General features: G+C 43.8%; 1 protein-coding gene across 2 annotated transcripts in view; it reads right to left on the bottom strand.

Moving 5' to 3' along the window:
• The window catches only part of ANTXR1 (ANTXR cell adhesion molecule 1), a 232,098-nt gene that overhangs the window by 151,950 nt on the left and 52,411 nt on the right, over positions 1–27,737 (bottom strand). For both annotated transcript variants that reach the window (XM_062209570.1, XM_062209569.1), the window contains exons 4-9: positions 24,713–24,794; positions 24,119–24,152; positions 22,877–22,956; positions 20,773–20,841; positions 18,941–19,021; positions 5,358–5,418 (exon numbers count right to left, since the gene is read on the bottom strand). In XM_062209570.1, coding sequence (XP_062065554.1) covers positions 5,358–5,418; positions 18,941–19,021; positions 20,773–20,841; positions 22,877–22,956; positions 24,119–24,152; positions 24,713–24,794 — 407 coding nt within the window. The remainder of the gene's footprint in view (positions 1–5,357; positions 5,419–18,940; positions 19,022–20,772; positions 20,842–22,876; positions 22,957–24,118; positions 24,153–24,712; positions 24,795–27,737) is intronic.

The raw sequence follows: 27,737 nt of genomic DNA, 5'->3' as shown, positions 1-27,737 counted from the left end.
TTGAAAATGGATCTTAGTGGAGAATGGGACTGGGAATGGGAGAGGGAGGAGAAAGAGGGGTGGGAGTGTGGGTGGGAGGGCAGGTATAGTGGGAAGAATCACAATATTCCTAAAGTTGTACTTATGAAATGCATGAAGTTTGTATTCCTTAAATAATAGGTTTCTTTGGGGGAAAAAGAAAATAGGTCTTTGTAAAAAATAAAATTGGGAATAGAAGAGAGGGGAGGAATAAGGGTGGAAGTGTGGGCGAGAGGGAGGGTTGGGGGAAGAATCACTATGTCCCTAAATTTGCAGATGTGAAATGAATGAAGTTTGTATACCTTAAATAAAAGGTTTTTCAAGGGAAAAAGAGAGAAAAAAAGAAAATTGTAATGTAGCTGAATTTTATAAGTCTTCCTCCGAGTAATAATCAGACCATCGGCCATATATTCCACTGAATCACTGTATACTATCTGTAAGTTTTAAGTCTTCGGGACACTTTACTATCTGAAGTAGGCCCCAGACTGAAATCTTTGCTTTACAGCTCTCTACTTATCCAATTAATAAATCTTTTTTTGGTACTTCTTCCTCTCTAACCCTCCCTTCCTTTTATGCTAGCTTACCCAGTTTCGTCAAAAACAGTAGGAAACACAGTAGGAATAATACAACTGCTTCTGAGATGACAATGTGATGAGCTGATTATAACTTCCGTTTCTGGATTACAAGAACTCTCAGTGTAGAACACTTGGCAGGTTGCACACTTGATTCCAATTAGTTCCTTCCTGGAGTACTTGCTAACATAACACATTGTGAACTATGCGAGCTTGAGGCCAATGGAGTGGCACCAAAGGAAGATTGTGGTTAGGCGTAAGGGTGCATTTCCTAGAGAGAAGCTAAATTAGGCAGGGTCAATCTAATAATGGGTCATTTTTCCTACCTGTGCAGAGACTAGTTTGCAGACATATTTAATTAGGGATTTTAAGTGTCTAGGTTGAAAGGGAAGCACATTTATTTAAATGCAGGTAATGTTAAAGTTGCCAAATAGGTTCTCCACACAGCAAATGACTTCCTGTATGTTTTAGAACAGAGACTGTAAATATAATGACATAAGCACTATGCTAAACGGCAGTCATATAGTTGGCCTGGGTTTTGGGGTAACAGCAGGGAGTAGTGGCCAGTATGGAAAACTGGAAGAGCACATGATTTTTTAAAAGGGGAGCTATTGAGTCTCTTATAATAATCTTTTTCAGAGAAGATGAAAATATTAATTTTTAGGTGAAACCAGTTTTTGATGGTAGTGATAAACTTAGCTTAAAAAAATACGCTGCAGAACAAATAAGCAGCTGGGGCTGATAGGCTGGCAGTTTATAACCTCTGAGAGTGGAGCAGTCCTGGGGGTGGGCTCTCTCTCCCCCGACGGTTTCACCCATGACATGGACTGGGATGGTTTCCAATCAGAGCATATTAGATTATCTCCACTTGTCTATCCATTAAGACTTATTAAAATGCAAAAATAGTTCTGTAAAGAACTTGTTTCTTCAGTTAATAAAAATATCAGTTATTAATAACCAAGCTAAAATGAAGCTTTTAGAAACATAAAGTTGTAAAGGAGACCCAAAGGAGTTTTCTCCAGGTAGCATCTGGGTACAGATGACCATTCTGCCACTGCTCGCATAATTCTAGGGTGGAGACCTCAGACCATCCACTCCATTTCTAGAGAGCATTGGTTATACAAGTTCCATGTGCTTAGCCACAACCAACTTCCTTGAATTCCTCCCTAGCCTCTTCACAGTGGTCTCTTGAAGCTGTCCATAATTCTGGTAATTTTGTTTTGCATGGGAATCCTTCAAATATTTGAAGATGCTCTTGTGAGCATCTCAATTCTTGTGTACCTCTCTGGTTACTTCAGTCTTTTCTCAATCCATTTACTGCTCTTATTTTTCCTTTGAGCAGCCCTCTGCCATAGCCCTTAAGGCATGGTTCTGGAATTTACTGGAACACATGACTATCTCCCAGCATTGCCTGTGAGTTCCATGGGGGTGTTGAGAGAAAGCCCCTTGTACTTTTCTACTCATGTTTTTGCATGATGCTTGGTACAGAGTAGACACTCACTAGATGGAAATGAGGAAGAAAAGGAAAAGGATTAGGAAGAAGGAAAAAAAAAAAAAGGAAAAGAGCAAGGAAGGCAGGAAGGGGGCAGGAGGCTACAGAGAGAGATGAATGTGAATGAACTGTTAATATGGTTTTCAGATTCACCACCTCTTCTCCAATGGATGTGCCTTTGTCAACGCCACTCTTAAAATGTGGGAATATTATCTGAACATGGATTGTAGGACCTGAACACTGGACGGCTACTGAGGGACTTCAAGACTGTACATCTGCCTTGCTTTTGGTAGCATGCATTCATCTTGGCTACTAAGATCGCTGTAATTGTCCTTTTTCTAAAACAGAGTTTTATTTATTTATTTTTATTATTTGAAAGGCAGAGTAATAGAAACAGAAACAGAAAGAGAGCGAGCGAGTGAGCAAGTGCGCGCAGGCTAAAACTGGAACTCAGACTCCATTTGAATCTTCCCATGTGGGTGGCAGGCACCCAAGTACTTGAGCCTTCACCCACTGCCTCCTAGGATGCAGGAAGCTGTACTGGAAGCCAGGCGAGGACTTGAACCCAGGCCATCTGATATGGGGTGCAGGTGTCCTAAGTGGTGACTTAACTGCTGCACCAAATGCCTGTCCCTGGAATTGTCCTTGTGTTTTCTTGCCCCCACCCCTGGTCCTGCATGAACCATTAAGGTTTCCCTAAAACCTGCTTGCACATGAAACTGGCTATTTGAATTCAAGTTCAACACGTTGTATTTCTCTCATTAAATTTCACCTTGTTATGTTCAGCACAACATAGGCTTGAGTTGGATTTGGGTTTTGTTGTCCACACAGTGCATGGTTTCCCTGCCTCTGAGAGCCCAGTGTGCTGTCAGAACCATTGCTGCTGTTGAGTTGATGGCCAGAGCCAGCTGAGATTATGGTCTTGGGGGATGCAATGGCCAGGACAGAGTGTCCTGAGCAGGACAGGCCTGGGTAGGGCTTCACAGTAGGGTACTCTCTGGAGGGCCAAGGAAAGAAAATCATTCAGAGAGTGAGGGGAGGGAGCTGAGGGTCAGGGCTTGGTCCCACATTTCAGAAATGTGAACAAACTGGTTATTTCCCAGTATACTTTCTGCCCTAGGACATACTGTGAGTCATTTTGCACATGCCCTGAACTGTACCAACATCCTCCCCAGTCTCCTGGCAGGGAAACACATAGGCACACTTTTCTCACCTACACGTGACGCTATCAGCATCATGATTCTAACATTAATCGATAATCCTTGTAAAAACGGTTTGCTGATAATAATGCCATCTTGTTTTGTAAAATAGTTTATGCTTTTCAAAACACTTTCATGGAATTCCCTGGATCCTCTAAGTAGCCCCGTGAAGGTGACAGAGGGGTCATGCCCTCCCAGCCATGGACAATGAAATGGGCTCCTGTGCTTAACCGAAGCCATGCTTACTCCAGGGAATGGTCAACAAAAGCATTTCATGGAAACCCATGGGAAAATTTCTGAAGTTCAATTACTTTTGGATGTTTCATTTTCTTCTTAATAATATCATCCTGTAATCAGCATGTTTTAATTCTCCTGATTCTAATTTAAGAGGGATGGAGCTTGCCTTTTCCAAAACCTAGGACTAGCTTCCATCATTGTGTCTTGTGTTAATTTTTTCATTATAAGAAACAAAGGAGATAGAATTGGATAGTTTACTCTGATACAAATACTATTGTTTGTAAAAGATACAATGTTGTGTATAAACTAGAGATTTTAAAAATTGCTCTTTGGACTTATCAGTATCTATTTCATTGGTTATACCAAAGAAACAGATCCTGGAATAATTTATCAGTTGAATTGCTTTAATTTAACTTTTTTTTTTTTAAATGTGTTCTCTTTAGTTTTTAAAACAAATGTCTTGGGACCGGCATTGTGCCATAGCAGTTTACGTCACCACCTGAGATGCCGACATCCCATATGAGCTCCAGTTCAAGTCCTAACCACTCCACTTTTGATTCAGTTCCCTGGTAATGAGCCCGGAAAAGTAGCAGAAGATGGCCCAAGTATTTGGGACTCTGCCACCCACTTGGAATATCTGGATGAAGTTTCTGGCTCCTGGCTTCAGCCTGGCCCAGGCTGGCCCAGCCCTGGCCAGTGTGGGAGAGAACCAACTGATGGGAGATCTCTCTTTCTTTCCATAACTGCCTTTCAGTTAAATAAATAAATGTTTCTTAAAAAATAAAAAACAGAAATGTCTTTTTCTTAATTCTTAATTCGTCTATTTTTTTAATGTTAATAAGAAACATTCAAATCTATGTTTTCTAGTCGCAGATCTTGTGGGCTCTGATATTTCTGTGCTGTATTCATTAAATTTATATGTATGCTTGTTTTTAATGCCTCATACAACTTAAGGGTGTCTAAGGGAGATTTTAGTTTACTCTGAGTCTAGGATTATTTAGGAAAGCATTTTTCCATGGTCCAATGGCTGAGATTTTTATTTTGGTCTTATTCTGTTTTTGGCTGTGAATGTATAACTGTGCTTTGAATTACAAACTGCAAAAGATGACATTAACTTCTCATGGTTAGGTAAAAGGAGTCGGCAAGGGCCAGAGCAGCGAAAGTCAGAGGCACTACTCTTTAAAACACATGATACTAGACATTCAGCCAACATTTACTGACCACCTACTAAGTGCTGGGTGGGAAGTAGAGAGAAGTAGGATTTGTTCTCTGTCGTCAAGAAGCCTACAGGACGGGAACAGGACCATGCTGGTGAAGTAACAGAAATTCCGATTATTGTCTTTAAACTTTCTGATGCATTACAAGGTTGCAACATGACTAGCAGGACGGCTAAACTGAACGTTGTGTTTCTTCATGAATGGGGAATTGCACAATTAAGGGGTTCCTCTCTCATTTTCTAATTGTTTTAAGGAACTGCAAAAGTATTTAATACACACACACACACACAGTACACAGATTAAATTAATTGGGATATCCCACACATTTAGTCCTCTTAAAGTGCACAGAGACCAAACCAAAACAAACAAACAAAAAAGTAAATAAAGTGCACAAAGTCCAGAGGTGACTTCAATTTAAGTGACATGCAGTTAAGATTCCTCACTTCACCATACCTTACAAAGCCCTGGCCTGGAGTTCATGTTATTTAGCAGTTTCTATGTTTGTTTGTTTTTTCCCCACCTCCTCTTATCTCCCCCACCTTTGCACCAATGAATTAAACATGTGAACTGAACTCAAAAGATCATCAATTCTATGAAAGTCATTAGCATTTAATGTCATTACCTCCTGCACATATGGTGGAGGGCTCAGCTGCAAGAATTTCGATGCAGGACTTCTTCAAAATCTAGGAGCAGAGGGAATAAGAGAGTCAATGCACAGCCTATTTTGTTAAGAGAAAACACTGGAACACTGGACATTTTACTTTTTGCTTTTAGCTACCGAGACTTAGAGACAGCAAAGTTCATGGACACCAGGTGTTCTTTGGCATATATTTATTGAGCCTACAATATGCCAGTTTTAGTTTTGCAGAGGTTTAACTTAGAATTGTAGCAAATAGGAACTACCCTTGAAGTGATAGATGGCAAAGGCTGGACATATGTGGCAGGTGCTGGGGTAAAGGGGCAGATGGAAGAGCTATGGAGTTCATGGGGAATATTGTTGGGGATAGGTACACTGGGAAGGGCTTCAATGAAGAGGTGGGAGCTAAGGGTAGGTCTCAAATGGAGAGGAGTATGTGAGAGAGGGTTAGGGTTCAGGTGGGGAGTGGCATGAGCAAAAGTAAGAAAGTAGGAAAATACAGACCTCTTAAGCTGGAACAGGAGGAGCTTGGAAAGTGGAAATAAGAGTGTTACTAGGCAAAGCCGGAGAGAAGATGGGGACGGTCTGCTCTCCATAAGGGCTGCACAGACAGACCACTCGGCTTGCCTTTTTGTTCAGAACAGTCTGGAAAGATGCTGTGGGAGAAGCCTCCGAAGCCTGTTTGCTGTGCCTCACTCTTCAGAAGGAGCCCCTGAATTTTTCCTAAATGGAAATGTCCCCTTCTCTGCAAATGAATCACGTAGAGTTGAGTTAATTTACCATCCAAAGGTAGCAGCTTGACTTTGGTCTTATTTAGTTAATTTGGATTTTGAAATGGTTCAGAGTGTTGAAGGAAACATTTATCTATCTGTGACAGGGGCATTTGTTAAATAAACTAGTGGTGCAATTCTAAAATTTGGAGTCGTAAAAGGAAAAAAATTTTTTAGCATTGAGAGATACCCATGCATTTGCATTGATATACTTATCTATGTTAGCTTCTATGTTCCAGCTTAGTAATACATACACCATACATCAGAGGATACAATCAAATAGAAGATACAATGAATTATCAGGGTTGGGGAGGGGATGGATTAAAGGGAAAAGAAGAGGAAGATGATGCAAGGAATGAGAACAGCACAGAACAAATACACTGTGAGGGGCTTTAGGGGTGCACTTGCTTCTAAGCTTTCTAGTAGCAAATGAAAAGGACTGTGACAATATTTCTCAATCTGTGGAATAAAAACAAACCTGTTTCTCAGAAGAGATAAATAATATTTACCCATTCCAGAGAGAAAGCTGGACATCCTTACGTGAAGCATTGTGAAAGGAAATGAGCAAATGCTTAACCTCTTTATCTGTGCACAAATAAAAACATTCAACCTAGTCAAACCAGATCCCCCCCGACCATGTATTTAGGTAACTCTGTATTTCTGAAAGTCACAGAAACCAGCATTCCTTCTCACAGAATCCTCAAATTCGGATTTTCCATGGCTTCCCCTTCGCTCTGTACGCCATCTTTCATGGCATTTTTGTGTCTGCTTCCGCTATGTGTTCTCAGCTTCCTCCTGATCCTGCAGTTGGAAGCAGTTTGTTCCCCGAGTCCTTGCCTTGTTTCTTCAGCCTTCAACCTACCCAGCCACCTCCTCCACCCCCGACTACCGGCGGCGTGGCCTCAGTTCCTCACTCTTGCCACAGCCTGACCCAGTGGCAGCACAAGACGAGTAGTCCAGACCCCCAGATCCCTGGAGCTTCGCTTAGAGTCAGTAGTCTCCTCTAGGGAGACCCTAGAGAGTCTCCAAGCTCCTGCTGTCTCTTCATTGTCACTTGGACTTGGGACCAGGGACCCAAGGACATCTCGTAGCCCCTGAGTTTCCCTGCTGGCTCTTCCATCTTCCCCTTTCCTATGGCTGATACAGTCTTTTTCTTTTTTTGCAGGCAGCAACATCCAACATCCTTGGACGGGGGCTTTGTTGGGCTTCTGGTGCATGGTGCACACCCGACTGTTCTACCTGAAGACTGACTATTGTCCCCCTCCCCCAAATTTCTTGTCAGCTGACCTGCCTCCTGGGTCACTTTGGCCAATGGCTGCTATAACTGAGAGAGGAAACGACTCCTTCAACATGTCCTTAGGTCCGAACAGGTCACATCTGAAGACACAGAATTAACCCGGGGGGGGGGGGGGGGTCCTGAGCCAACAATCGCATGGGGACAACACAGAGCTGTTTTTTGATGCTTCCTCTGGCATCTGGCATCCAATAAATCATTTTATTATCCAGAACTGAAAATTTCAAAGCAGTCCAAGAATAAAACCTGAGCTCTTAGATCTATCCTCTCCCCATTCCCCACAACACACACATGAAATTTCCAGCCATGTAAGTTCCAGAGTTTCAATCAGTACTTTTGAGCCCACTCTACCACTTAACCAGGGGTTGGTAAAGGGAACAGCCATGAATCCTTGACCACAAAGGCGCACTAACAGGGTTTGTCATAATAAACACATGCTGCATTATTCCTTAAAGTGTCTGCAATTAGTTGATAAATCTAAGGAGTGTTCAGAGGGCCAAAAAATGTCAGCCAAGCACTGTGATTCAATCCAGTAAAAACACAGCTTTCCCAATCTTAACTTAAAACATCTGGAAGGCATGTCTTACAGCCAATAGAGTCAAATTTATCAGTGAGGGGGATGGGCAGGATTTGTCTGGAATTGCGGCTCCTGTGAGTTCGAACTGTCTGGTTTCAAAAGGTAGGAAGTCATCATGGCACTGGGTGAATTTGGGGGGTTCCCGTGATTACTGGCAGCCCAGGCTGTGCAGTAATTAGTCTGTCTGAACTGCAGCACACAGCAGATCCACTTAGAGGCTGGAGACTGGGTGGAGGTGGGGAGGCAGAGGCTCCCTCCCCCTGCCCTGGCAGTGCTATCCATGGAAGAGGCACAGACACCACGCTGGGGGGTGGCAGAGGGGAACTTGCTAGGCAGAGTGGAAGGGACTCAGCGAGCTGGGCACGTCAGAGGTGCAATATCTGAGATGAGGGTATCACTGATCCCTAGAGGAGACCGGCTGAGACAACCACACGCTTCAGGATCCCATGTGAGGAGTTGGTCTTGGCCCTGGTCCTGTATTTACATGACCTATGCTCCCCAGTGATTTTAACTTCTCTGCATCTCAATTTTGGGAAACAGTTTAATAAACTGAGTAATAGCTTGGAATCTAGAAATCCAATCGCTGGGGTCAACTCACTCATGAGTAGTGTGGCCTTGGGCAAGTTTCGTAACCTCTCGGAGCCTGTTTCCTCATCTGTAAAGAGTGAAATAATGCTACCCAAAGAGCTATCAGAAAGCTGCTGTGTTGGGGAGATTAAGTGAGATCATGCGTGCAGACCACAGTGCAGAGTCTGGAACCTGGGACGTCCCCAGCTAAGCTATTATTATCAAGAACTTGGGATCTGGAGACAGATAAGATAGATATGAGCTCTGGGTTTATGTTCAAATCCAAGCCTCATCACTAACTGGCCATGAGGACTTGGGCAACTTACTAAACTGCCTATCTCTGTAAAATGGGATAAGAAAAACACTGACTTCAAAGGGCTGTACGGCGTGGGTGTTTAGCCTAACAATTGAGATGCCAGTTAAGATGCTTGTGTTCCACATCAGAGTATCTGGGTTTGATACCCAACTCTGCCCCTGAGAGGCAGCAGGCGATGGCTTGAGTGACTGAGTTCCTGCCTCCCATATGGGAGACTTGGATTGAGTTCCAGCTCTTGGCTTCAGCCCCAGCCCAGTGTCAGCCCAGTTCCAGCCATGCAGGCATTTGGGGAGTGAACCAGCAGATGGGAATTCAATTTCTTTATCTATCTTTCAAATATATAAATAAATGATTTTTATTTTTAAAAAAGACTGCAATGGTTCAATGAAAAAGACATGAATGCGAAAATATTTGGGTTGTCTAATTAATGGGACTTAGGTGATAAAATTAATATTGGATTAGAGAGTGAGGGAGTGAGGGAGATCAAGGAAAACTGACAAAATTAGATGAATGTGATTCACCAGTTGATAATTGACATCTCCTGGGCCACCAGTTACCATGAAATGGGCTTGCACAACCTTAGCAGTGGAGCACAAAGAGAATGTCTGTCATATTTGAGCAATGATAGCTGTTACCATTGCTACTACCATTGCTACTACTCTTGGACAAGGACCATAGTTCATATGAGCTTATGCATCTGTCCCATCACTCACTGCTGGCCTCATGCTTAATCACATGTGCTGAAAAAACTGAACTAAGGCTAAAAGTATTTCCCTGCCAACTACTGGGTAGATTTCAAAGAGAAAATAGATGGGGACGCATGCTTGAAATCCATAAAGAACTAAATAAAAGCAGTGTGTTAGTGGTAAGGTTACTTTTGCATACATCATCAGTTGGGGGAGTAAGAGAGGCAGCAGATGTAAAAGGACCTTGCCAAGTTACAAGAACTGTTTAATATATTTAAAGGGAAATCAGTCCAAGTTGTACATTAGAGTTTACTTTTTCGCACTTTAAAGACCTACAGTCCTTTTCATAAAGTTCCCTGTTTATGCCGAGATTTCTCAAGAATTCTTAAATAACTGTGACTATTTGCAGAGCTATGAAGAACCCCTCACTTATCACAGGCACACCAGTTTTCTTTCTTCCAATTGTCCTGCCTCCTTCTCCAATAAGCAACCGACCTTTATTTTCCGTGGACATTTCCTGTTGGAACATTTTTGTGTGTGTTAATAATGGAGTCTCTTTCATCCATTCATGGTATAAAGGACTTCTGCTTCCATACATCTTTCAGAGCACATTCCTTAGTGTCCTTATTTGTTGAGAAGGGAATATTCTGGTTTTAAGATGTCTAGGGCTTCAAGTAGGCTGGACCAAGGATAGCTAACTGCCTATTGACCAATGCTGTGTCGTTTTTTAAGACAAAACTTTAGCAGTTTTCCTTAATCTTGCTCTCTCTGTCATTCTCCAAATACAGTATGAACCCTACCACTTATGTCCTGCTAATTTGGTCAACGAAACCACTGTATTCACCCACATTTTAGTATCAACTACCATCCTTCAGACGACTTATCATAGCTTATCATTTTACACACATATTTTCATAATTATGTGTATGTTTTCTTTGTCAGTGTCTTGTTAGTTTATAAACTCTATAAAAAGAAGGACTGGAATTACTTTTACCCAAAACTATAGCCACAATGCCTAACCTGGCACATAATGAGCTTCAAATAAATATTTACTGGATAAATAAATGAATAAGTGGTATGCTTTCTGCATGGTGTTATAAACACATTATAGCATACTATGCATTGGTCTCCTTTTTCCCCCTATAAAATAATCTCAATGTCTTCTGATTATAAGGCCATATTATGCACCTTGTAACGCTTCCCTCTTCCTCTTAAGGGTTGTCATCTTTAGGGAGTGCATTCCCTGGAGGCATATTTTCAACATCTCCATTATTCTTAATGGTTTATCTTTTTAAGCAACAATTTCTTTCTTTCTTTTTTTTATTTGACAGGTATAGAGATATAGATAGTGAGAGAGAGAGACAAAGAGAAAGGTCTTCCTTCCGTTGGTTCACTTCCCAAATGACCGCTACGGCCAGCACTGTGCCAATCCGAAGCCAGGAACCAGGTGCCTCCTCCAGGTCTCCCATGCAGGTGCAGGTGCCCAAGCGCCTGGACCATCCTCCACTGCCCTCCCGGGCCACAGCAGAGAGCTGGACTGGAAGAGGGGCAACTGGGACAGAATCCGGCGTCTATATGGGATGCCGGTGCTGCAGGGGAGGATTAACTAAGTGAGCCATGGCGCCCGGCCCCTTAAGCAACAATTTCTAAGGTATACCATTTTCCTCCAAGATCTAGGTTGGCCTACTTTGCAAAGGACCTCAACCTATTTACTTAAGAAAAATGTAGAAATTCGAGAAGGGCCACACACACTATTACAGCTAAGGGCAGAAAGCACTTTGGCTAAGTCCGGGGACCACTGCTTTTAGAAAACAGGGCATGCAACTGACTCATCCACATCTTTAGGCCTGTCATTTTGAAATGACTAAAACTCTAATGTGCTAATAAAATGTTAACAAAAGACAGTCGCCTCTCCTAATTAAATTCGGCTTCACATTTTAAACTGTAGGCACATCTACTTTTAACAATGGGCATTATCCTAGATCCACATCAGTTCTACAGACTCTGAGTTTAAAATTGAATATTATACACACATGTTCCTGGGGTTATAAATGATTTTAGGTATACTGATACATTATACCAAATAATTCCTGGTACCTGCAAGAAACATGATTTTGTTTTTAAGGAAGAGGTGTTTATTGGAGGAAACCCCACAGACTGGAGGGAAGGGGGCACAGAAGGGAGAAGAGAGAGAAGGAGAGTGTAGAGAAAGAGAGAGGGACACAGAGAGAAAGAGATTGAGAGAGAGAGAGAGATCAGGAGAGAGAGAGAGAGAGAGAGAGAGAGAGAGAGAGCAAGCCACGTGCTCAGGAACAGGTCCTCTTAATCCTTTGCTGGGGAAGAAACATGATTTGAAGGAATTATTGAAGCTTAAACAATAAAGCTGATCTTTAAAACATGCAAAAGTTTTGTCTGTGGGAGGCTTCTATACAGTTGGCTCAAATCTGTGCCACCCTCCTCTTCGTTAGTTTCACACTCTGAGAACCTGCCTGAAGGAGTGCAGGGCCAGGAGAGTCCCCAACCTGAGGAGATCCATGTTTTCTTTTTTTTCTGATTAAACCACTTTTCCCTCGTTGTCTGGGGAAAGCTGTGGACTCCAGAGCCCGGCTGATTCAGTGGGAGGAGCTTGCGGCACTCCTTGCGAGCTGCTTTTGTTCAGACCTTCTGCTCTTGCCTTCACAACGGATCCCGCCAGTTCCCTGGATCCAGAGGGTGCAACTGCGGGAGGTGTGCGGAGGCCCCTGCGGATGAACTGAACCTGTCCCATGCAGCCTGTGGAGCCTCTTCAGGCCACAGGAATTCTTGTTCTGTTCTAGCCTTTTAATAAGCTTCATAGAAATAACAGCTTAGAAGAAACAACTGGCCTCACAGTCCTCAGTGTCTGAGTGTAATTAATGACCACTGAGGCAAATGGGTTCCTTAAACACACACACACACACACACACACTGCTCAGTACAGAAACGACAATGACTCTATTTATGTTTCATATCCAGGCCTGCTAATGTGACTGGAGCCCCGAATGCCATCTTGTACAGATGCAGTCTTGGAAGAGCGGGTAGGGGAAGGATCAAGAGGATTACAGGAAACAGAGCCACACAACTGCTAACTTGCTGTGCAGTGTATGTCTTCCAGGGGTCAGGAACACAGCGCAGTCCTCTGGACTCCTTCAAATTAGCAAATGTGCCCGGCTTGGTGCTGACACCCCGTGGGAATTACAATGCATGGGGCGACGTCTGTGATTGCACGACTTCGCGTTCCAAGGGGAGTGACAGCACAGAGCATGGAAAGACCCAGTGCTGGGGAAGTGGCTCCAACCATCGACACCACTGGAGTTGAAGGGTGGGTGAGCTCCCGGTGGAGGAGACCCCAGGTTGGGCTCTGTGGAGAAGGAGTGGCCGGGGCACAGGAGGAGAAGGAAGGTTTCGATGGCAATGGTAAAGTTCGACTTCAGAGATGGACAGTTGCTGCTGACATGCGGCTCCCCATCTGCAAGCTCTGGAATGAGGATTCGCTCAATAAAGTCCAGTAATTCCCAAGAACGCAGGAATGGGACATGGTTTTTGATTGGAGGGTACCCTTAACAGTTCCTGGTATGATCTTGGAAGAGTCGATGGGAAGGAAGAATGGAAGATGGCTTTTTTTTTTGGTGTGTAATAGTTTTTCTGGGGCCTGGGCCAGAAAAGCAAGGTACATTTCTTCCAGCTTCCCAAGGGTGGAAGGGAGAAACAAGCATAGGATCTAGTTTTCATAAATAAAATACATTTGCTTAGCTATATGCCATGGGGATAGATTCATTTCTTAGTTTTGCTGATCTTAGAGTTTCCCTAATAACAAGGATGCTCATGCCAAAACTTGCAAGAAATCCTTGCAAACATAGTTGTGTTTGCTCAATACTTGTTTATTGTTGATCAAATATGCAGAGAGCTCTATGTGCTGACTCACCCTGACATTCATCGGAAGCACAACACAGGCTTAAATATTTATTCTAGGAAATGCTCCCAAATGCAGATAGCTTGAGGCAAGCCAGGGGTCCTCCTAAGGGGCAGTGTTAATGGTTCCAGGCACTGCCCTCAATGGCACTTTTAGTGGGCACAGACGGGAGGAGTAAGCATCGCTCTAACTGGGCCAGGGATTGGGACGGAAAGCTGCCGATCCACTTCAGTGTGATCTGAACGCTGCTTCCCAGCAGGTGCCTGTTTCACCGCCTGCGGCCCTTTTGAGGAGCTCTGCTGGACATTTACTTCATATTCTCGCTTGCTGGCTGGTGCTCCTTCCACCAGCTGTGGTCAGCGGAGGCTCCCTGAAGAAGCCGCAATAAGAGAAGGCAAAGGAATAGTTTCTTCTTTTACAGTTTTCCTGGCTTGAAGGACTACACTCTTGTAACCATCCACATTTGTCCTTATAATTTATTGCCATATTCTGCAAAAGTAAACACGAATGCCGCCATGGTCCAAGGAAGGTTTCTCTCAGCCTGAACATGCCTGCACCCTTTGGGGCTTCTTCAAGTTTTGGACATTTTTATTACATTTATATATATATTATATATATTATATGTATATATGTGTATATGTGTATATATGTATATATATATATATATATATGAGCTGAATAGACATAAGAACTTAGGAGAAGTGCCTGGCCTGGTTGTCTGCAACGTCTTGTTGTCAAGTGGCCATCTTCTCAGGGTGATGGGACTTCAACCGGTGAGCAGGAAGTGGGATTTTAGAAGGTGCTCTCCACCCATCGGTAACAGGCAAGGACCTCCCTCGATCATCTGCTGGGCACTCAGATTGTGCCTCTGCTGCACCCATGAGAACAGTATCAAGCCATTCCACAGTTTTCATTCTCTCTGAAATGGAGCTGCTCCCTGGCCCCCATATTATCTAGTAGAGCCTGCTGGTCATTCCCATCGTTGGCATTAGAGACAGACCTAGGTCTGTTCAAGACCTGTACTCACTGTGCTGTGTGGCTTTGGGAAAGTTAGTGACTCTCTGACCTTATAGTATTGACGTGTATAGATGGGGTAAGAATATCTACATCAACAAGTGCTTGTCATTTTAAATGATTTGCATGGTGCCTGGTGCACAGTAAACATTCACTAAATGGCAGTTTTCATTATTTTTACCTTCCAGTTTTCATTATTTTTACCTTCCTTTTACCTTCTTTTTACCTTTCTCCTTCCATGCAGGAGAAAGCATGGGTTCTGGAATCACAGAACTGGTTCCCACCATACTTTTCCAATTTAGATTGGTTTGCTCTTTGGCAGGTTATTTGAGCTTCAGTCTCTTCATCTATAAAATGAGGACAGTAATATGTACTTCATAGGATTGTTATGATTTTTAGGTGAAAAAAGGGACAATATCTGGTTCCCAAATAAGTTCTCTGCAACAGTGGATGCCCTTCTGTCTTTTTTCTAGCTCCTTTTCTTGAGGGTTAAGGAGGAAAACAAGTGTGGGCACATTGAAAATAACACGTTATCCAAACCTGACCTGTAAATGCTTCTTCCTTACAGGACATAGGAGTGAGGAATGGTGAAAAACCAAAGCACAGACATCAGGTTGATGAGCAGAGAGTCTAGGGGATTAAATGAGTTGTCAAACCTGATGATTAGCTCCCGGATAAGCAGCCCCCGGCAATCCGGTAGGGACTGTCCATTTCCTCAGACACTCACAGCCAAGTGTCATGGGAAGAGTGGAATCTCTGGAGACAGACTTGGCTTCAAATGTCTCACTGCAGACAGTGGGCATTGAGCCCAACAGCCAAGATGCCCACCTCCCACACTGGAGTATCTGGGTTCTCTGGTCCAGGTCCTGACTCCAACTCCCTGCTGATGAGGACCCTAGGAGGCAGTGGTGATGCGCCAAGTAATTGGAGCCTTGCCACCCATGTGGGAGACCTGGTTTGCCTTCTGGGCTCCTGGGGTTGGCCCTGGTCCAGTCTCCGGTCCTTGTGGGCATTTGGAGAGTGAAACATGGATGAGAACTCTATCTGTGTCTCCCAAATAAAAAAAATAAAATGGAAAAAAAATTACATTCCACCATTATGAGCAGGTGAACTTGGGACAGTTTGTCCTGCCTTCCTGCACCTCAGACTCTTCACCTATAAAAGGAGGATAGTAAATCCTTCCTCAGGGGATGGCTGTGAATCGAGAGCATGGTAGCTGATGGAGAGAAGATGCTCAACAAGTCCAGTTGGATTGCTTCCTCTTCATAGGACTTAGACTGACAGAGTATTTTATTTCTTTTATACCATTTAGTACAATTTTAATGATGTATATTTATTTAGTTGTTTTATACGTTTCTCCCACTAGATTGTAAGCTCCATCAGGATGGAGTCTCCATCTGCTTTACTTACAATGGAGTGATCACAGCCTGCCATGAAAGGTTTTCAATGAATATTTGAAGAATGAATAAATATGAGCCCTCCATCTTGACTTGAGGTTTTAAAATAAGGTCATTATGGGCAGAACACTCTGAGGCCCTTTTGAGCTTGTTAGAAGCTGTTCTGTAGTCTTATTTTGGGTAGTTAAGCCAAGTCCTATTTTATTATGAGAAAATAATCAGCCACAAAAACATCATCCATGGGAAAAGCTAGAATTGATGCTTCAGACAGGGAAAAATGAGAGCTTTCTTTTCAGTATGCAAAAGGGGAAATGAACCTACTTCTTTAGAAGTTGGCCAACTCTTAGGCCATAATTATTTCTGTCTGATTTGAGAAAGAGTCCTGCTATGCTTGTCCTTGTTTCCCTGTCCAAGCAAACCAATGAACAACAGCCATAAGCCTGGGTTGCAAGTATTAGAAGGGCCAAAACCACCAGCATAACTCTTCGACAAAAGCGCACAAGAATGTTATCATTCAGCTGAAAGTTTGGAGATTCAAGTCTAGAATTAATTTTTCCCCATTTTTGGGAGACTGCTTTGCTAAACTTTTGAAAACATCCTTGAAGTTATTTCCATTTGGGTATGGGGGAAGTTTTACAAAGATGTGTAGATTAGGTAAGGTGGCAAGGCTGAAATATTCAAGGACCATGCTGATTTTTGTGGATAAAAAGGTTTGAATTATCTGTGAAGCTCTCAACTCTTGAATGATGTTAGGCTCATGGGAACTTTAAAGAGAAAAAAGTGGGACTTCTGCCATAGCCTCCTGATTGAACTACAGCCTCTGGGTGTCCCCAGTCTCTTCCCTATGTTCCGGGCACTCCCAATAGAGTCTCTCCTTAAGTGACACTTGTTGCATATTTATTTCAGTGACAACACCCATTACTACGAATTCAAGTCAAAACCCATTCAAGGCTCCTGTAAAACTTGTGATTCCAATTCAATACCCGGGCTTCTTTTCCATTGCTGCTGACACAATTACCCAGACTCACCCACCAGATGATTAGTTCTTACAATTACTATCGTCCCTGGAATATGCTTTGCTGTTTAGACCAGAAGAAGCAAGGTTGTGTGTCTCTCCTCTGGTGCCACCCCACACCCTTCCCTGGTCTTCCAGTGACCCTGGTCTGCCCCCACCTTCTCATGTAGGCTCCTGCCCAGAAAAATACACCTCTGAGCTTCTGAAGGATTCAGGATCAGCCCCAAATCCTTGCCTGGGTTGTTGTTTTATATGTGGCTCTAGTTCCCTACGTTATTAGGTATAGCACAGTGACCTCAGGGATCCCTTACCTGCGGATCCATAGTTGGGTTGGATACTTCCCTATCATTTCAATAATTCCTACTTTCTCATTAGGATAGCTCGAGTGGGTCTTTATTCTTTGCAGATAGACACATCATGAATAAGACAGCTGTCAGCTGTACATATTTAAGATAGGAATTCCTAACCTGAAGTGGGATTACTTCTCAAGATTCTGAAAAGTTAAGGTCATATATGTTAATACTCTGAAAGTTTACCTGAGACACTTATTTTTAAAATGCAGATTTAAAATATGTGATTCCGTGGATCCATCCCAGACTGCCTGCAACAGAATCTCTTGGGAATAGGAACTGGCATTGTAAACATGATTCCCAGGTGAATTTTATGTACATTCAAGTTGACAGTAATGTTCCCTCATATGACAAAGATAGGAAGTAGAAGAGCAGAAACTTCACGTGCCCTGGGTACCTACAATGGGCCTGGAAAAGTATGAGGTATTTTCATCAATGATCCTTGGGATCCTCCAACAAGTGCATGATGTTAGCCTTATCATCAGCCCCTTTTTACAACACACGAAATAAGTGCCAAGCATCGGTAAGTGGTAAGGGCTTGGGTTGCCATCTAAACTCTGGGCTGAATGGTTCCAATGTCCTCACATCTTGCTCTGCTTTCCATTCTGTTGGAGTGCCTCACAGACCTTGAAGGGAGGGGCAGCTGGAGGCTTCCTGGGTTAGTCTAGGGGAGCTGGCAGATCCTGAGCCTCTGACTGGTGACCCCTGGATCCAAATCCCCTTGATACTGTAAGAAGACGGGGATCTGCTAAGCTCTGAATTTGCATCCTGGACCTCAAGTCTGGAGCTTGATGAGCTTCCACTGATGACCAGATGATTGACTAATCTCAAAACCCATAAGAGGGAGGCTGCTGCAGTTCTGACACCATTGCTGGTGCCATGAGCATGATGGCCTGCCAGCTGAGGATGTAGAGATCGGTTGGATCTAATATTCCAGCTGGACCAAGGATTGGCCTGGGTACAAAGGATGGAGAAGAGAGGCCCTGGGAGTCAGTGTTCTGTTCACCATCCAGGAAAAAGGCTCTAGAAAATTATCTGTGTGCATGCAAAGAGGCAGGTGACTAGAGAACACAGTTGCCTTTGTGTTTGGAGAGGAGATAACCAATGCATGGATTCAACTCTGGTTGATCACCAGAACTACCTGCAGAGATTTAAACACTTCCCGAAGCCCGGGCAACACCCCAGAGCAGAGGCCCAGGCATCATTGCTTTCTAAAGCTCTTCCGCTAATGTCGGTCAGCAGTCTGGTCTGAAGCGCCTCCAATGACCAAGCAACGGAGGTCCAGGTTGTAACTGCTCGGAAGGTAGCTTGCATTCAATCTCAACTGGAAAGCTGAGGTTGGGCAAGAGGGAACCATCACACGAGTCTGTTTAGTATGAGAACCGAGGCACTGCCTAGAGTTTGGCTCACAGCCCTGGCAGGGTCCCCTTCAATTCTTAATTTTCCATTGTAAGGTAGACTTGGCACAGGAGAAGGAGAAAAGAAATACGCGTGGAAGGCAGAGAAGGGAGATGTGGACGTGGCAGGCACATACGAAGGAATGGTCTATGGAGCAGAAGAACGCTCCTTGCAGAGCGGGAATGGGAGTGCTTACAGCAGCTTGGGACAGAAAATGCCTGGGGGTCCACCCTCAGGGGAGGGCTCTACTCACCGAGTGGATGATGCCTTGCAGAGCCTGGAAGCCGTCATTCACGGGAAACACGTGATCCTTGCTGTCCGCGATCCGCGCCAGCTGAGGACACAGCAAACACAAAGGCACACGAGAGGCATCAGGCTCGGACGTGGAGAACTTAGGAAAGCCCTGGGTCCGGGGGCCTCCACCTACTTTTGGATCCCAAAAGAACTGGGTTCAGGGGCCTCACCAAAGAGCCTTCAGCAACGATGAGCTTACCAGTGGCCTCTCTGGAGCAGGCCCAGGGTCGGCTCCAGCTTCCACATTTGTTTTAATATTTTTTCCCTTGGATCAGAGGTAAGATTGCCCAGCTCGATGAACATTTGGCCTGAGTAGATGTATTTATGGATTTGGGGACGAGCCATTGGCTCAATTCCCTCCCATTCACCCAAATTCCTATTGGCAACTTTATTCAAATCAGACAGACTCAAGTTTCCTTCCAGAGCAACTTAAAAAATAAATTCAGGCATTGGTGTTGGGCAAGGCCACTGAGTGGGGACCCTAATGTTTCACCCAAACTGCTCACTAAGGTGCAGGGCCCTGACACTGGCTTGGCTGTTGCTGCTTTTTTTTTTTTTTTTAAATTCTTTTTTTAATTTATTTATTTATTGACAGGCAGAGTGGATAGTGAGAGAGAGACAGAGAGAAAGGTCTTCCTTTTTGCCGTTGGTTCACCCTCCAATGGCCGCTGCGGCCGGCGCATCACGCTGATCCAAAGCCAGGATCCAGGTGCTTCTCCTGGTCTCCCATGGGGTGCAGGGCCCAAGGACTTGGGCCATCCTCCACTGCCTTCCCAGGCCATAGCAGAGAGCTGGCCTGGAAGAGGGGCAACCGGGATAGAATCTGGCGCCCCGACCGGGGCTAGAACCCCGTGTGCCGGCGCCGCAAGGCGGAGGATTAGCCTGTTAAGCCACGGCGCCGGCTATGTTCCTGCTTTGAAGAGTGAGGCCTGAGGATAAGGAGAAGCTCCTCCATCCCCAAATCTCAGTGTAGTTCTGTGATGGCCACAGAGTCAGTGCTTTTTAAAAACATCTTTAATTGTTTTTATCAACTGCAAAAGTAACACATGCTCACAATTAAAATGTAGAAAGATCCAGAAAAGTGAAAGTAAAAAGAAAACAAAGATTATTCATTATCCTTCTGCATCTATTTATCTATCTTTACTAGCTTTTGATATCCAAGCACAGTCTTTCATACTTTTCCAGTGCAAACATACACATATTTATGCTAAATTAAGCACATACTATTCTCACTGCTTTGTAATTGTATTTTATTCACTTAACAATCTAGCATAAGCATTTTCCTGTGCCATGGCACCAAAATGAAATTTTGAATGACATTGAGGAACGTTTATTTATATTGCTAGCAAGTTTTTGCAATTTGCTTATGTGTACTTACGTGCTCTTTTTGCCTACTTGTCCAATTATATCCATATTTTGGTATGAAAAATGAATTTTTGTATTTTAATTGGTGAACAGAAATGTTCCTCACTTAAATTTAAAATCATAAAATTCAATTAAATTTAAAAAGACAACAAGAAATATTGCAACTTATTTCAAATTTGTTTTTGACACCTTGGCTATTTAACATTAACCAGAAAGATGTTGCCTGCATGGTCTCGGTTAAAGGCCCCAAGTGTATCAGCAACTGAACTCACATCCCTTACACGTTCAGTACTTCCTTCTTGCTTAGCACTTCTTAAAAAATACCCCATCCCGGTTATTATAACCACTCTAGCTATTGAATGCACACGCTCTCCATCACTCACAAGCGCAGTGTGTTCCCAAGCCTGAGGAAACCCATGATCATACCTGTGTTTCGTTGAAATCTTTCACGCCAACACAGTAAACGATTGCACCGAGATCTCGGGACCTGTTAGCCTGGGTCAAGGGCAGAAAGGGTGTCAGAGAGAGACGCAGTGGCAAACCACTCCTCTGGGATTGGCTGTGCTCATTCAATGATCAGATATTTGCTTTGTGCCAGGTGCCATAGTGGAGGAAGCAGTCCCTGTTCCCAAAGAGCTCATATTCCAATGAATACCACATTTAACATAATACACGGTGGACTGGAGGGAGGGCTTGGTTCCATGGGAAGTGTTTAAAGAATTCATCAAAGTAGAGTCCTGATGAAGGGCGTTGAAAGGGGAAGGAGAGGAGATGGAAATCATGGGCTAAGTCACGTTAACTATCCTGGGATATGAGCACCTTTTTGAGTTCTCAGATTTGTGCCCTGCTTTTCCTTGTTTGTCATGGCAGCATAGTTTCATGAAAGAACGTAGCTTTTGCAACCTGTTATGCCTGGGTCTGATGCCTGGCACAGCTCTGTGAAGTGTTTTGGGGTTCTAGTGAGATGCTATATGCTGAGCCCCTCACAGAAGGCCTTGAACAAAGGAGATGCTCGTATAGGTCAGCATGCTGTGTGAATGAATTGGTCTGATGGTAGGGAATTGTGGCCCACATTTGAACAGGTGAACCCATGACCTTGTCTACAATCAATCATTGAGAGGGCAGCAAAACAAATGACATGCAGATCTTGCCTGGATTCTAGTATTGAATTTATTAAAGGCTCTGGCATCTAAGTTCCAGATTCTCTTGTGTTTAAAAATTAAAAAATTAAAATTGGAAAATTTGGCACATACAGTGAATGTACAATTGGCAATTGATAGCAAACATACAGTAAGTGCACAATACATATGTATTAGTTTGAATTGTGTTTCTTCCTCTCTCAGAACTCAAACCTACTTATAATCACTAAGTGCTGATTTATATAGAAAAGACAGAGACATAATGTCTTTTTTCATTCGTATATTAAAATATATGAATTCTGCTGCTACTGCTTCTTTTAGGATAAAACAGACTCAGTTTAGCCCCAACCTTGTCCGTAACAACTCCGTGACTCTTTTCATTTGGCTGGACTTTATACAGAATCATCAAGAATAGAAAGATTCAATTTCTCTATATCATGAGCTCAATTTTTCTTTTTTAGAAAGCTTCCTTCTGTTATCATTGGCATTTTGAATGGTTTTCCCAGTTTATATGTGCCATACCTAAAATTCCTTTCTACTAACCCCTATTTTAAGCCTCTGACATCCACCATTTATTTTGTTTTCGGTTCTTTCCTTATTAGGGTTTTCATTCTATGTGACAATTATTTAGCATCCAGAGAAGCCCTTTTGCATTCCCACCACATAGAAATGTATTTTTCCTAGATACTTGACTTGGCGGTCTATGTCATAGTAACTGCTATGTTTCCTGGTGTACTGGCAGGAGGAGAAGGGGGAATTAAATTCCCCTGTGCCCTTTGCTCAAAGAGCCTTTTGCAGCAAGACCCAGGAGGGTAGCCACTGTGCCAAACTCACCTGTGTCTCCTGTGCCTAGCAAAGTACCCAGCATGTACCAACCTCTCAGTTAATGCTGAGTGAGCAGATACATACTTCAGGCTTGCCAAGGAGCTGACTTGAAATTAAATAGCAGTTAAGAACTTGAGGTGAGTGCAATGCTATGATCAACTCCTCTTCCAGAGTCCACACCTCCTGCCCTCATTGTCTGCCTTTCTCACTGCTGTATTTCGTTCTACCTTGGCCTGAATGAGCCTCTGTCACCAACGAAAAGGAAAATGAAATAGAGAAGGAGAGAGCAATTGCTATTCGCTTTACCACCAATTATTGTTCAGCTTTGAGAATACCAGTGATGAATAATTTTGACAAGTGTGGCTCTTACATATTTCAATTAAGACATGAAAATTCATCTTTTAAAAGTGAATTATTACTGTTATTTCTACATACGAACATTATTTCATTTGGGGGTTTTGCAAAAAACACCCTCATTTTTCCTGAATAGAGTGTGTAGCCCGTTTCAGAAAGGGGAAGTCCTATTTCCCTGTTTCTGTTTACATGCAGGCCAGGCCAGCACTTACCTCCCTCTCTGAATAGAAAAAGAGATCTTCATGGAGTTCTCCATCAGTCAAAGCAATGATGACGCTGGCTGTTCTGTATCCTGCTTAAGACAATACAGACTACCTTAGTCCATCCTGTGCCACCCAGGGAATCCCTCTCAGCCCCAGGGTTTGATCTCTTAGAACCTCAACTACCAGGAAGTCAATATTGTGAGAGTTACCAACTTACATTTTGGGTCTGGAAGCAATTCTGGTAGATACAGAAAGCTTTGAAGGGGACTAGGGGAATAGGTTTTGCTCTGGGTTTCTCAGTCTCATCTCAAACACCTGGCAAAAATGGCCATTGGCCCCACTGTGATTATTTTCCATTAGAAGTCTATGTGACTGTTGTTCAGGTCCAGTAGCAAACCCTACCAACTGGGCTGTTCAGGGTTCCTTGGCCATATACACCACCCCTTGTAGACAATTTGCTAAAAGGTAATGGTTCTCATGGTTTACAAGCTGGCTGGGCATACTACAGCAGGTGGCAAAACCTACTAGAATTCTTTCAGTGATTTCCAGTAGCATTTCTCATAGTTGAATTATATTAGCAGGTGTTGGTATTGATATGAAGTCTGTTCTATTTGTTGCAGTTTAGAATGAAACAGGAAGTGGATGCTTCCACAGGCGTGGGAGAAAAATCTCCCAACATAATATGGAGTCTCTTTTAAGAGATCTGATCTGCGTGAGATAAACACTCTGAAAGGCATGGTTGTAATAATAAGTAAATAATAATAAGTGTCATTTCTATGTACTCTAGTAGGTACATTTTATGCATTGTTTTCATTTAAATGAAAGAAAGTTGAAACCAAATTTGTATGTTGATCTTAGCATCCTGTCCAATCACAGTAATGAAGAGGCTTGGAGCTCAGTGAAGGTGGAGAAAATTAAGTTTGACATCAAAATCCAAGATTTTACTAACTCACCCAAGTATTTACTAATTTAATAAATTCAACATGTGAAACTTCATGGTAGTTACAGACTGTGGCCAAATGGGAGCTTAATCGCTTTTATATAACTTTTCTTGGCACAAACAAGACAGTGGAATTTGACTTGGTACATGCCAACTTTCTATGCATTCTTCCTCCCTGATGAAGTGTATGTCTGACAATTATAGATGAGGCCATATATGTCTTTTGAACATAAAATTACTGAGGTATGTTTTGGAAAGCAAATATAGAAAAATTGAATAATTCACAATAGCATTTTGTACTAGAGTCTTACCTTGACTGTTTTCATAATAAATCTGCTCACTGGCCTGAAAAACACAAGAATAAGACATTAGACATAACCATAGCTTGCCTCTCCAAATACCGTATCGGCAGTGGGCTTTGGTGTTGGATCTGCAGCCACGGCTCAGGCCTGATTCTTTATGTAATTCACCCAGGCTTCACTCAAACACCAATGGGTGGTTTTCATGTAAAGTTACTTCCCATTTAAGGAATTATAGCGGTGAACATGGACTCCTGAGGTTGTACTTCTCATAGCCCAGCCCTTGTTTTCCTGGAAGTTGAAGTCACAGAAGTTGTCCCGACCACCGTCATTTAGAATGGAGGGGACTGCGCATGCGTGACTCATCAATACCAGCCGATCATCCGCTAACAAACCCTTATTCACTGTCAGAGGAGGAGGAAGGGAATTTGTGTCTTTAGTTCTTTCGGACACAGGGATCTGAGTACATGCTTTCGGGGAAGTACTCCCTTGCCACTGGGTCTTACCCAGTCCCCTAAATACAAGTGCTTTATCTTATTAGCCATCCCTCCGTTGATATTTCAAAATTACACTTTGCACTTGGAGCCAAAACCGCTTTAAAATTACCCTTTCAAATCCTTCATGCATGTAAGTGTCTCCTCCTGGCAGAACTTTCTGGAGTTCTTCTAGGCCTTGACGGATCTGTTCCCTGAAATCCAAAGAAACCCCATTAGTCTTATCACAGCATTGTTTTGACTTTGCTGTTGATGGTTAAATGTTCTGGTCTTTTTCTTGTCTGGATACTGTGCATTGCTCCAGCGGTCTCCCAAAGCCTGTGAGAGGGACGTCTGTGTACTATGTTATCCATCCAGGGTCAGGTATAGCAAAGGATGAGTGAGATTTCACAGACTGAAGCATAAGACTCTCTGTTGCAGGACTCTCTGTTGACACAAGTCCTCCTGTCTCTTAGCAGGGACAAAGTTGGCATTCTAAGTGGGAAATGAGTCTGAAAGTACAACTACCCCCGAGGAGACGCACAGTAGTTTAGGCAAAGCGGCAACAGCTCTCATGAGCCAGAAAGAAGCCAGTACCAAGAACCTCAGGGAAGGCCACCGCAGGGATGCGGGCAGAGAGGGCGACATGCAGTGCACACGCTGCCACCCGCGTGGTTGTGCCAAAGGAAACCTTGCAGTCGGCTTTGAAAATAAAAGCCCATAGCATCTCTGCTTTCCAGGACAACGGAGAGTGTTTTCTGTGGGCTGGTGCCTAGGCTTTTCGACTCTAGCTATTGAAGGTGATGGTGGGGACAGAAAGAGGAAGTGGGATATGGCACTGGGCAGGGGACTGGCAGTGGGAATTATGATGGTTCAAGGGGGCAAATGGAATCTCTGTGGACCATTCTCTCTGAGATGTAAGGTGTCCACAGTCACGGTCCTTTGTTTTAAACAGCTCCATACAGTGCTAGAAAGGGCAAGAAAATGTAATTTCTGAAAAAAAAAAAATTCATAAACTGTAAGCCTACAAAAGGATTTGAAATTACCGTCCTACTGAGGTCTCTCAGGAGTGGAGGGTGGAGATATGTGTTATCAATTAGAAAAGGAAGCCCCTGGTGGGTAAGGAAAGAACCTAACGTTCGCTGATCATCTGCTCTACACAAGGTACTGCTCAGGGGCTGGCGCTGTGGCATAGTGGGTAAAGTCTCCGTCTGCTGTGCCTGCATCCCATAAGGGCACCAGTTCGAGTCCCAGCTACTCCACTTCTGATCCAGCTCTCTGCTATGGCCTGGGAGAGCAGGCCTCTGTAACTCTTTTTAAAAATCTTTTTTTTAAAAAAGGCAATGCTCAAAGAGTTCTGATTTTATCCTCCTACTAACACTCAATGTGAATATTACTGTCCCTACATGACGGCTGAGAAAACGGGCTCTGGGAAGTAGGAGAGCAGAGACCTAAAGTCAAATCTGTGTGACCCAATCAAGCCTTTCTACTCTGCAAAGCAGGCTCCCAGCACAGACAGTGTTGGGAGGCTTCCGATACTACCTGCGGGCGATTTCTAACACCAACTGGGTGCTCCCAGTGGACCAGGCTCTGCTCTCAATACCGGAATGGCTGGAATGCACCTAAGCCTTAGGACGGGGCTTCAGGATGATACCACTGTCACCTCCAACCCACAGACAAGGACACGGAGCCTCCGAGAGGCCAAGGGACTTGCCCTGGGCCCCTCGACTGCTCAGAGGTAGAGCTGAGATGTCATCTCAGAGGCCCCGCTCTCAATCAGTACCACCAACTGCTGTTCTCTTGAATGAAGCAACTGAATACTGTTTACCCTGGCAATTGCTTAGGGAGGAATTCTAATGCAAAACATAACCTTTTTGTTGTAACTGATGTGATGAGGTTGGAGATTTTAAAAAGTCAAACTGCAAAAGACTGGCCCGAGCCTGTGCGTTGGCTGCCCATGCTTCACAGGTGACCGTGTCAGACTCTGGGCAATGGGCTGCCTACTGTCTGATGGTTTCCTCGGTGTCCAGATGTCAGGACATGCACCCAGCTGCCCAGGGCAGACACTGGAAGCCTCCCTGGACCCTCTCTCTACCCTGACTCTCTCTCCTGCAACACCACCCCCCATCAGCAAATGCTGCGGGTTCTACTCCACACGCATCTTGCAATGGACCGTTTCTCTCTGTGTTCTGCTAACTCCAGGATCCAGGCCACTACCAGATCTTGCTTAGACCCTGGGACAGTCTCCTGCTGTCCTATGACTGGCCTGGCTCCCCCTTGCATTCACTCCCGATATGGCTGCCATGGTGTTCTTAGAATACAGATGAACTCATGCCATTCACTCCCTGGCTAGGTGCCCTTCAATGGCAGCCCTTCAAATCCTTGCAGTGGCTCTGCAGTGCCTGAATGGGCTGTACGGCTGCCCTGTTTGGCCTCATTTCATACCTGCGCGTCCTGGCCGCCTTCACTTCAGCCACTCTGGTCCTCCAAGCTCCTGTCTCCAGCAGGCCCTTCACACAGGCAGCCCTGTTGCCTGGGGCACTATCTGACCACCTCTCCACAAGCTAATTCCAAGCCAGCCTCAGGCCCAATTAAATCTCAGATTGTTCAAAAGAGCCTTCTTGGACTTCCCCAATCCAAATTACTTCTCTTCATTAGATTTTCTCATGGTACTTCCCAATTCTTATTTCATGGTACTGAGAATATTTCATAACAGTAACATTTGCTCATGTAATTCTTTGTTGAGTTGCTGCTTTTACTTCTGGACTTCAAACTCCATGAGAGCTGAGCCATGTCTGTTTGGGTCCCCACTTTATCTCCTGTGTCTGCCACAGAGCCTGACCATGACAGACTTGCAACAAATACTGACTCCAGAGGTGAGTGGAGGCAATGGGCGTCACTCCTGTTAATCAATTTGGAAAGAAGTCAATTTTAAGTCACAAGGATGGACCTGGCAATTAGCCCAAGAACAGGGCTGGGCCTGTATAGTGGTTCAAAATCATGTTCTATGTGATAGTACCTCCAATATTTCAGTAACTCACCGAAAGACACAGTTTAGTTCCTGCTCCGTTCTCAGTAATGAGAAAGAGCACATATCTTGTGCATTCGAAGAAGAGAAAATATGAAAGTAGTGGCCCCACCAGAGCCTTGGAGTTGGG

The sequence above is a fragment of the Lepus europaeus genome, chromosome 13, assembly GCF_033115175.1.
Source record: "Lepus europaeus isolate LE1 chromosome 13, mLepTim1.pri, whole genome shotgun sequence".
Lineage (NCBI taxonomy): Eukaryota > Metazoa > Chordata > Mammalia > Lagomorpha > Leporidae > Lepus > Lepus europaeus.
This window is presented reverse-complemented; position numbering and strand designations above follow the sequence as displayed.